The 11,959-nt window shown below is 41.3% G+C and overlaps 1 protein-coding gene across 1 annotated transcript in view; it reads left to right on the top strand.

Moving 5' to 3' along the window:
• Nucleotides 1-1,044: 1,044 nt before the first annotated feature.
• The window catches only part of SLC25A20 (solute carrier family 25 member 20), a 28,826-nt gene continuing 17,911 nt past the window's right edge, over nt 1,045-11,959 (top strand). The window contains exons 1-2 of the mRNA XM_079155655.1: nt 1,045-1,499; nt 6,640-6,732. Coding sequence (XP_079011781.1) covers nt 1,395-1,499; nt 6,640-6,732 — 198 coding nt within the window. The 5' untranslated portion in view covers nt 1,045-1,394. The remainder of the gene's footprint in view (nt 1,500-6,639; nt 6,733-11,959) is intronic.

Genomic DNA, 11,959 nt, shown 5'->3' with positions numbered 1-11,959 from the left:
TGAAATGTAGAAATTGACAGTGGGGAAATGTAATAGTGGTCTACTTTATGCTTTGAATTAACCATTGCTGCTTCGCCACTGCATTTTTTTTTTTTTTTTAACTGAGGATGAATTCAGGGGCACTTAACCACTGAGCTCCTCCTGTGTCCCCACCACCACACCTCAATTAAAGGTGATGCCTCTTCTGTAGTTGTTAAGGTCAAAAACATGAGTATCACTCCCTAACCCCTCTCTCTCATATGTCATTTTCTACTCATTAACAGTTCCTTTAGATTTTCCTTTAGAACATATCCACAATCTGGCAACTTCTCACCATCTCCTCTGCCAAGTCCTGTCCAAGTCACTATCTCTGGTCATGGTTTAAGCCTCAAGTCTCTTTTATTTCTTCCTTATTCCTTACAGTCTATATTCACCAATAGTTATAGAGTGAATCTTTTAACTCAGAGTCAGACCTGCTCATAACCTTGCAATGGCACCCATCTCCTTCAGAAAGAGGCTGATGCCCTTGAAGTCAAAACTGAGTACAGGCAGTTAGTGTAGAATAGGGAATCTGGTCAAATCTAGAAATGGAGGCCATCAGAGTCTGGGAAGTTAAAGACCTCCCCTGGGAGACTGGAATGTCAGTGTCTCCAGAGCCCTTATGGTCACCAAGGTTACCTACCTAACTATCCCTCCCAAAATGCTGCAGGCAGGGAATTGCTAATTGATGTCCCCAGGGCCCCTACCTAAATCTCCATTCCCCTCACCCCCATCTGCTGCTCACCTTTTTTTGCTGTGTCACTGGCCACTCCTGGGCCTAGTCATGTAGGCAGGAAGGAGAGATAAGTGTGTGTGGGGGGGTGGGGGGGGGCAGAACAAAGAAGACCCTAATCTATAAGAGTTGCAGAGCATGCTCACTTCTGGAGACTCTAGAACATAAGCTATGGCCCCCTTCTCCCCACTGGGAGAAGTCTGTATTATTACCTTTAAATAAAACCTGCTTAATATGCTTGCCTTGGCATGCTTCTAGCACCTGAAAGAGTGCCCGGTGAACAGAGTGCAAGAGACCTTCGTGTAGGGAGAAAACGAATTGGAGACCAAAAGCCCTACGAAGGAAACATTTACCCCAAAACGACTTCTAAGGGGAATAAGCACAACCGCTGCCACTCCCCTCACCTTCCTCACTGCATGAAGGCCAGTCACACCCAAGCCACGCCCATTGAGGCGGGGCCGCAGCCGGAAGCAACCCCCTGACGGAAGCACGGCGAGTCCAACTGGGCCCTCCTCCGGACCTGCCCTGGGCTCATGCCCCGCCTAACCTAAAGTAGGTGAAAGGTCGGCGGCACCCTGCTGCAGCTAGGGCGGTGGAGCAAGACCGCCGGGAACTGACAGGCAGACTGACTGACGGATTGACCATGGCAGACGAGCCGAAGACTATCAGCCCGCTCAAGAACTTTCTGGCCGGTGGCTTTGGCGGCGTGTGCCTGGTGTTCGTGGGGCACCCTCTGGACACCGTCAAGGTGCGGGGAGGCTGGGGCGCGGGGTTGGGGAGGAGGCCTGAACAAGGCTCAGAAAGCGGAGTCCTTGCCGAAGCTCGGCTTCTGGACAGAAGAGGGACCCTATGAGCTTCCATGAAAGGTCTAGAGAATCACTTTCAGGAGTGGGCGGAAGCAGTACCTAGTGCCTCAAAGAGCCTGACTGCGCAAAGTGAGCAGCCTCAAATCGCTTTGTCAAGAGGTCTTATTTAAAGGTCTCTGTCCGGCAGTCTTCTGACTCTGGGCCACTGCTTTATGGATGAAAAAGAGAAAGCGTCTCCTTGAATCCCTGATTACAGCCAACTGTAACATTTTATCATCAAGGTTGAAACAGGTCCCTTGTAAAGCCCATCTCAGGAGGACAACTAAAGACAGTGGTATGGTTATTCTGGAAATGTCATTTGACAGACGACCCTGGGAAGAGAGTGCTTCATCTCCATCTCTTTTGCACCTTTTCCTGCCCGATGAGGCACTTCACCAATTTCACTCTGTGACCCACAGTAGCTTCCATAAATACTGTGTAGAGTCTCCCCTGTGGGAAATAATGAGATCCTTAGTGACTGAGCCCTTTCCAAGGAAAACATGTCCAACTTTACCAAAGGCCAGGCTGATCCATAACCTGATTCTCAACCCCCTCATGAGTGAGGCCCTGGGTTCAATGACTAGAATTAAAAAAAAAAAAAAAAAAAAAAAAAAAAGCTCCCAGTGAGGAAATCATGGTCAAAGGCTCTGGGAGAGAGGAAACTCATTATTACCCTGATCATTTCCCTAGTCTTTTTCAAATCACTTCTCAACTCTTCCCCTTGCAACACTTTAAGCAAGGTCTTGCTGGAGACCAAAGTCCACATCCTGTGACTTTGCATTCGAAACTTCATCCTTGTTTTCTAATCTTATTTCTTGGCTGTAATCTTGAAGGAAAATGACAGGTCATGGCCAGGGTGGGCCTGTGGGTAGCAGACATAGAAGCCTCTATGTGTGGATCCAGTTTCCTCCACAGGAAAACAAGGCTCTTCCTTTCAGCAGGCTTAAGCAACAGATTGTTTGATGTCTTTCAAGAGTGAAACTGCCCTGAGGTAGAGCTCATACTGGGGTCATTCTGTGACCAGGATTAAAGCAGCTGGGTTGGTTAGACATTGTGCAAAAAGAAATCAGATGTTTATTCAGCAGATGGTAAATACTGTGTATGTTGGTGCTTCTAAGACAGTGGTATCTAGGACCGTTAAAAAAAAAAAAAAAAAAAAAAAGACCCTATTGCCTTATGTACATGTTGCTTCTATCTCCCTATTCTCTTGTCCTTGATATTACTCCTAGGAAAGGAGCCAGTGACCTCTGTACTAAATTATAAATGACTGAAAATACTACCTGGCACTTTGACATTCAGAAAGTCTCTTTTTAGGGTAAACTAAATCCACAGATTGCTGACTGTTCTTTTGGCTTCAGAAGCTAGGTTGGCCCAACTAAAGCCTAACCTTGAAGTACTTTCAGGGGTTCAAGGCAACTGAGCTGTGGCCCATATGCCCTAATAAATCAAGAACTTCAATACTTCAGAGGTAGGACTTGGAAAATTCTTGGTGCAGACATTGAAGAGCTGGGTGAATTCTGATTGAAAGAGTTGGGAGACCCAGAAAATTTGGCATGGTATCTTAGTCCATTTTGTGCTACTGAGCAGAATGTCTGAGACTACGTAATATATAAAGAATAGAGATTTATTTCTTACAGTTTCAGAGACTGGGAAGTTCAAGATTCAGGGGCCAACATCTGGCCAGGGTCCTTATACTGTGTCATCTCATGGTAGAAGGTAGAAGGACAAGAGTGCAAGTGATCAAACTCAAGCCTTGAGCCTTTTTGTAGTTGGCATTAATCCATTTATGAGGGTGAAGCCCTCATGACCTAAACACCTTCCTTAGGGCCTCACTTCCTTCACTGTTGCATTTGGATTTTCTAAGGTATGTTTTTTGGTAAGAATCAAGGCAAGTGTTGGCTTGAAGTAGGGGGTCAAAATGTGAAATAACACCAACTGAAGACTTTAAAATTCTCACTGGTTGGGATGACTGGTGTCAAGATGACAGGTATAAGGTTTATTAAAAAAAATAATAAATCACAGCTGGGTGAGGTGGTGCATGCTTGTAATTCCAGCAGCTGGGAAGGCTGAGGCAGGAGAATTGTGAGTTCAAAGCCAGGCTTAGCAATTTAGCAAGACACTAAGCAACTCAGTGAGTTAAAATATAAAAAAAGTCTGGGGATGTAGCTCAATGGTTAAGTGCCCCTGGGTTCAATCCCCAGTACCAAAAAAAAAGAAAAAAAAAATCACACCAGATGCAGTGGGCACACCTGTAATCCCAGTGACTTGGGAGGCTGAGGCAGGAGGATCGCAAGTTCAAAGCTAGCCTCAGCAAAAGTGAGGTGCTGAGCAACTCAGTGAGACCGTGTCTCTAAATAAAATATACAAATAGGGCTGGGGATATGGCTCAGTGGTTGAGTCACAAAAAGGTATCAGTCAGAAATCCTTTTTTTGAACTCAGAGCCTTTTGCATACTAGGCAATACTATACCACTGATCTTTATCCATGGCCCAAATTAGAAGGTTTTTTTTGTTTGTGCAATTTTTTTAAGTTGTAAATGTACATAATATCTTTGCTTTATTTTTATATTTATGTGGTGCTGAGGTTCGAATTCAGTGCCTCACACATGCCAGGCAAGTGCTCTACCTGATCCATACCCCAGCCCCAAATCAAAAGTTTTTGATCTACTTGGTTCCCCTTACTAACTAGGGAAAGTTATGTCTGACCATGTAGAAGGTGAAGGCCAATATAAGAGATTCTGGATAAAAAGCATTGGTAGCCTCTGTACATTTCTACTGTTCGGTCCCGTAAGCCCAGACTTGTATGTCACCTCTGTTGCCCAGAGAATGACTTCCTTACTGTGGTCTGTAAGGCCCTAACAAATATATCGATGAAAAATTCTAAAGAAATAAAGGAACAGGGACGAGTTGTGACCTAGTGGTAGAGCGCTTGGCTAGCATGTGTGAGGCACTGGGTTAGATTCTCAGCAGCACATATAAATAAATAAAAAGAAAGGTCCATTGACAACTAAAAAAATATTTTAAGAAATGAAATGAACAGCTGAACATGGTGAACACATATGAACACATATAATCCCAGAGATTTGGGAGGCAAAGAAAGGAGGATTGCAAGTTCAAGACCAACATGTTAAAAAGGATGTTTTGGAAAGGTTAGTATGGTGGCAAACTTAAGAAGGATTTAAGCAGAAAGTGACTACAGAAATAACTGAGTGCATCATTTATTTATTGAACCATAGCCATTTAACCCCAAACTTAGTGGGTTAAAACAATAATTACTCATTAACTCTTACCATCTTTGTGAGTCAGATTTTGGGGAGAAACCTTGGGTGGATGGTCTGTCTCAGGGTCTTTTTTGAGGCTGTAGTCAAGAAGTTGGCTGGCATCCAGAATATATGAAGAATACTTAAAACTCAGGGAAGAGATAAATAATTCAATTAAATATAGATGAAAGATCTAGACATTTCTCCTAAGATGATAAACAGATGACCCATTATCTCCTGAAAGGATGTTCAACATCATCATACATCGTGGATATGCAGTGAGAAGCCAGATGTGGTGGTCCAAGCCTATAATCCCATCTACTTGGGAGGCTGAAGGCAAGGAAGATAGCAAATTTGAGGCCAACCTGGGAAACCTAGTAAGATCCTGTCTTAAAATAAAAAATAAAAAGGGCTGGGGATATAACTTGCCTAGCATGTGTGGAACCTGGGGGTTCAATCCTCAGTACTGAAACAACAACAACAAAATCCAGCAAGGCTGGGCACTGTGGCACATGCCTTTAATCCCAGTGACTTGCAAGGCTGAGGCAGGAGGATCGTGAATTCAAAGCTAGCCTCAGCAACAGCGAGGCCCTGTCTTTAAATAAAATATACAAAATAGGGCTAGGGATGTGGCTCAATGGTTGAGTGCTCCTGAGTTCGATTCCTGGAACAACAAAAAAAAAAAACATCAATAATCACAATTAGATACCACCTCATACCCACTATGATGGCTAGAGCTATAACTTAAAAAATAGTTGATGTAGAGAAATTGGAATTCTTGTACACTGCTGTTGGGGATGTAAAATGATGAGGCCATTTTGGAAAACAGTCTAGTGTTCCCTCAAAAGGTTAAAAAAGAGGAACTGGATATGTAGCTCAGTGGCAGAACACATAGAAGTTAAATAGCATTAACATATGATCCAAAATTCTAATCAAGATGAATACCTGTGATGGTTAATTTTATGTGTCAAATTTACTGAATCTTATTGTACCTAGATATTTGATCAGACATAGTTCTGGGTGTGCGGGTGTTTTGGGATATATTAATATTTACTAGTAGAATGAATAAAGCAGATCCGTACTCCCTAATGTAGGTGGATCTGGTCCAATCAGGTCCTGAATAGAAAAGTCTGTTAGAGGAAGCTACTCCTGTCTGCTTGCTTGAGCTGAGACATCAGAATTTTCCTGCCTGCAGACACATGCTGAAATATTGTATCTTCTTGGGTCTCTAGCTTGCTGATGGCAGGTCTTGGAACTTCTCAGTCTTCATACTTGATGATCCAATTCTTCATAATAAGTCTTTTGAGCTATATATCTCCTATTTGTTCAGTTTCTCTAGAAAACACTGACCAATACAGTACACAAGATAATTGAAAAAAATCCATATTAAAAAAATTCATGTAGATACATGAATATCTCTAGCAGCACTACTGACACACACTTACACCAACTATTAGAAGCTGAGGTAGGGCAATCCCTTGAACCCAGGAGTTCAACCAGTCTGAGCAATATAGGAGATCCTCACACACAAAAGAGGTAAAAACACAAATGTCTAGCAACTGATGAATGGATATACAAAATATGATATACAATAAGATATTATTTGCCAATAAAAAGAAATAATTAATGAAATAAAAAAGAAGTCCAAATCTACAGGTTAAGGGAATGTTGAAGACATGTACAGAGGTGCAAGCTTCCCTATTCAGTTTGACAGACAGTGGGGCTGTTGCTGCTACAGATAGTTATGATTCTGGAGAGTAATTTATTTTAACTTCTGCTTTCAGGTCCGACTGCAGACACAGCCACCAAGTTTGCCTGGGCAGCCACCGATGTACTCTGGGACCATTGACTGTTTCCGAAAGACTCTTATTAGAGAGGTATGGTATCTGGTGCTGGCCATTCCTCTTACTCATAGGAACACATTCAAGGGATTGATTTGTTAACCCCTCCCCAGGTGATAGGATAAATTTGATTATGCTGGAGGTCTATTCTATGCTCGGACATAGACATCCTATTATCTGCTCTGTAGTCATTAATGATTTCAGCTACTGTTCTATACAGATAAATGAAATCAATAAAATGTTTCTGCTTTGTAAGGCACCATAGAGAATTAGTAATAATTGGAGATATGAAATGAATGGAAATCACATCTGAATCAATCAGTTTGACAGGGCTCCATATCAGAGGAGCATGTGAAGAGGACTGTGGTTGTGGCCCAGTGGTAGAGCACTTGCCTGGCATATGTGAGGTACTGGGTTCAATCCTCAACACCGCATATAAATAAATGAATAAAATAAAGGTCCATCAATAACCAAAAAAAAAAAAAAAAAGAAAGAAAGAAAGAAAAATGCACGTGAAGTACAGAGGAAAAGTCAGCCCTTCTTAGAAACACAGAGGTCAACAGAGTTTCCACACATCTAGACAGAGACATTTGATTGGTTTGGAATTGTTTGATTATATAATTGTTTTCAATATCCAAGATTGAACCCAGAGTCTTGTGCATGCAAGGCAAGCACTCAACTACTGAATTATATCCCCATTCCCTTTTATTTTTAATTTTTGAGACAGGGTCTCAATAAGTTGCCCAGGCCAGGCTGGGCTCAAAATTGCTATCCTCCTGCCTCAGCCTCCTGAGTAGCTGGGATTATAGGCATATACCACTGTGCTTGCCCTGCCCTTTCTTCATTCCTTCCTTTCTTTGTTTCTTTTTCTTTTTTTGGTATTGGATATTGAACCCAGAGTTACTTTACCACTGAGCCATATCCCTTGCCTTTTTTTTTTTTTTTTTTTTTTTTTACTTTTGAGACAGGGTCTCACTCAGTTGCTTAGGGCCTCTGCTAAGTTGCTGAAGCTAGCCTCAAACTTGTGATCCTCCTGCCTCAGCTTTCTGAGTTGCTGGAATCACAGGCATTCACCACTGTGCCGGCTCTGCCCTTTCTATTTTAAGGCCCTATTTATATTTATGGTGCCCAGTGCAGAGTCTGATCAGTGTCTGATGGAGGCTATAGGCTTTATGTCTGCACAGAGTCCTCTGCCTTTAAGGAATAGAGGCAGGTTTACATGTCTCTTGATCAACAAATGTTATTGAGCAACTGTCTAAGGACTGGGCATGTGCTGGGGACCTAGGGAGAATGACTTGTAGAAACCCAACTCCTAAGCCAGGAGCAGTGGCATGTGCCTGTATTCCCAGCTATTGGGAAGTCTGAGGCAGCAGGTTCGCTTGAGCCCAGGAGTTTAAGATCAGCCAAGGCAGCACAGTGAGATTCCCTTTCAAAAATTAAATAAAACAACAACCAGCAATCCCCCAAACTCAACTCCTTGCTGGATTAAGCTTTCTTACTCCACATTTGTACATGTCCTTGATTCTTCCTGTGCCAGACTGTGCTCTGCCTTCTGGAGCTACCAGGCAGGTCCAGGTTCTGTTGCACGAAGCTGGGAGGGCCATTTGAGTGGAAATTAGACTAGATGAGTTGTTAGGAGGCATGCATGTAATGCAACAGGACCTGGGCATCCTTCTCAGTCCACACAGAGAGCGGTAGAAGAGGCTTTGACAGGAATTTGTCACATGCTACTTTTGTAGATACCGCTCAGATTTCCGTCTTTTCTCTGTTTACTGCCTCTGCACTTTGTCCTTAGTCAATCCACCTATAGCCTATAGCAGTATTAGTCCTTTTCAGGATCCAGGAGGAATAGTGATATATACAACTGCCCCTTTGGTTCTGGAAAGATGATGATGCCCAGGGTCTACAGTAAGATGTTTTTCCAGCCTGGGTGTACAGAGCCCTCCCAATGTGCAGCCTTGCTTTGTTTCTCCTGTTACTTTCTGTAAGGAACAATTCTTTTAAATTCTTTTATTGTATTTGTTTTTAGAATTCTTATTTTTTATTAAAGTGATAAAGACCTTTATTTCCTTACTGAAAGGCTTATAACAAAGAAACAAAGAGGTCTTATTTTCCGGAGGCAGCTGCTTTTAGCTCTTTGAGTTATTTTTGTTGTTTCTACCTACCTATATAATACATGTTCACTACTGTATTTATCTTTATATATCTATATATACAAGTTTATATATAATTTTTCTTTTTTAAACTGGGGATTGAACCTAGGGGTGCTTAACCACAGAACCACATTGTCAGCCCTTTTTATTTTTTATTTTGAGACAGGGTCTTGCTAAGTTGCTTAGGGCCTTTCTAAATTGTTAAACTGGCCTGGAAATTTCTTTTTATTTCTTTTTTTTTCTGGTTGGTTTTTTGTTTGTTTTTGGTACTGGAGATTGAACACAGATGTGCTTAACCACTGAGCCACACCTCCCAGCCCTTTTTGTTTTTTATTTTGAGACAGGGTCTCACTAAGTTGTCGAGGGCCTTGCTAAATTGCTGAAGTGGCCTCAAATGTACAATCCTTCTACCTCAATCTCCCCAGTTGCTGGGATTATGGGCATGTGCCACCAAGCCTGGCTGGCCTTGAACTTTCAAGTCTCCTGCTTCAGCCTCCTGAGTCACTGGGCTTACAGGTGTGTGCCACCATGTTCTGCTTTTTTATACATTTTTAATGTATTTTAGCTACCTATTAGTGGTAGATTATTTTAATTCTTACACTTTCTGTTCCTTCTTTCTGCCCCCCTGCCCATCCATGTAATTTTATCACATTTTGTCCTTTATTTCAATTTGCTTTTTTGTTCTTCTTGTTGGGGATTGAACCCCATCCTTCATGAATACTAAGCACGCTTTCTATCACTGATTTATCACTCATCAATCACTATTTTCATGATTATAGTTTTATATTTTTTTTCTTTTAATCTAGTAATGCTCTATGGTGTGGTTCTTCATTCTTGCACAACTTTCCGTTTTTTTCTAGAGTTGGATGAATAATTATTGTGTCAATTTCCTTTGCTTCTTGTTCTTTTTAATATTTTAAATCTACACAGAAAAATTGTGTCTATTTATGGGGTACCATGTGAAGTTTGTCATTTTCCTAATTTTTTTTGGTGAAGTTCTTTTTGTGTGTGTGTCTTTCCTTTTTTTTGGAACTGGGGATTGAACCTAGGGCTTTGTGTAGCAAAGCAAGCAATTTGCCACTGAGCTACATCCCAGCCCCCATGTGAAGTTTTGATACATGTATACAATATTCAAATCAGGGTGAGTATCTCTTTCCCCTCAAATATTAATCATTTCTTTGGATTGCTTGTCTCTTGTCATTCCATACCCTAAATGCTCTGTATTCTAGAGTTTAGTTTTCCATACTGCCTAAACAGTTATTTTCTGTTGTTCCAATATGTGTTGTTTTGCTGTTTTTCTTGAAAACATCCATCCTGGAATCTTCTGTCCTCCTACTCCTGTGTAAACTGACTGCTTCTCAGGCCCACTTTAGCCCATAACATTCTATAAATCTATTTCATCTCCCTTGGACTGGATCCCTAGTCTCCCAAGTCCCAGATGTTCTTCCTTGGTTTATTATTTTCTTAGGTTGTGATAGCTATTTGTCTGTCTAAGTGTTTATTGGCTACTACATAGTTACTTTCATTACCACACTACTCATGGAAATTGATGTGCAGTTTTGACAAAAATCATATCTTAATACTAAGTAAATACAGAGGACTGGGAGTGTAGCTCAATGTTAGAGTGTGTAAAGTTTAGTATGCATGAGGTAGTAGGTTCAATCTCTAGCACCATCAAAAATCAAAACTACCTTGGAAGCTGCGCGTGGTGGTGCATGCCTCCAGTAGCTCAGGGGGCTGATACAGGAGGATCTTGAGTTCAAAGCCAGCCTCAGCAAAATTGAGGTGCTAAGAAACTCAGTGAGACCCTGTCTCTAAATAAAATACAAAATAGGGCTGGGGTTGTGACTCAGTGATCAAGTGCCCCTGAGTTCAATCCCTGGTACCCAAAAAAAGAGAAAAAAAAACCTACCTTGGAAAATATTTGGCTGGGGTTGTGACTCAATGGCAGAGCACTTACTTAGCATGTGTGAGGCACTGGGTTTGATTCACAACACCCCATATAAATAAATAAGTAAATAAATATAAATAACTAAAATAAAGGTCCATCAGCAACTTACAAAAATATTTAAAATAAAAGAAAATACAAAAATTTCTTTTTTTTTTTCCTTTTACCATTGGGGATTGAACCTAGGAGTACTTTACCACTGAGTTATGTCCTCAGTCCTTTTAATCATTCATACATTATTTATTTATTTATTTATTTATTTATTTATTTATTTATTTTAGTATCAGGGCTTGAACCCAGTGGCACTTAACCATCAAGCCACATCCCCAGCCCTTTCTATTTTTTATTTAGAGACAGGGTCTCACTGAGTTGCTCAGGGCCTCTCTAAACTGCTGAGGCTGGCCTTGAACTCAAGATCCTCCAGCCTTAGCCTCGTGAGCCACTGGGATTACAGGCATGCACCACCATGCCTGGCTCATTTTTTATTTTGAGTCAGTTTTGTTAAGTTGATGATGGTCTTACTAAATTGTTGAGGCTGGTCTCAGCTTCCTGAGTTGCTGAGATTACAGGTGTATGCCACCACACCTGGCACAAAAATTTCTTAATCACTTGTAATACCAGCCCCAAGTAAATCATATCATATTGTATATCCTATTATGTTGCTCACCTTTTTCTCCCCACTTAGTAATTCTTTTTATGTCACAATGTGATTTTGTGGCTGTGTGATAGTTCATTTATAGTATTCCCATAATTATCTCCTATCTGGCAGCTTTTTTTCCCCCAAATTTTGGTATCTTATGAATGCCCGATGTCATTCATTTTACATCTGAGTTATTTCCTTTGTTTCTTGTTTTTGTTTTTGTTTTGCAGTTCTAGGGATTGAACTCAGGGGGACTCTACCATTGAGACACATCCCCAGCCATTTTTATTTTCAAATTTGAGATAGGGTCTTGCTAAATTGCCAAGGCTGGCCTTGAACTTTTAATCATTCTGTCTCAGCCTCCTAACAGTTACTGGGATTACAGGCATGTGCTTGTAGTAGTCCCTTAGAGCAAATTATAGAGGGTGGATAACTGGGTAAAAGGGTATGAAAAGTTACTATTTGCCATATTGCCTTCTAGAATGAAAACTGTTTCTGGCTTGTGCAGTGTTAAGAGGACAA

The sequence above is a fragment of the Sciurus vulgaris genome (genome assembly GCF_902686455.1).
Source record: "Sciurus vulgaris genome assembly, chromosome: 10".
Lineage (NCBI taxonomy): Eukaryota > Metazoa > Chordata > Mammalia > Rodentia > Sciuridae > Sciurus > Sciurus vulgaris.
This window is presented reverse-complemented; position numbering and strand designations above follow the sequence as displayed.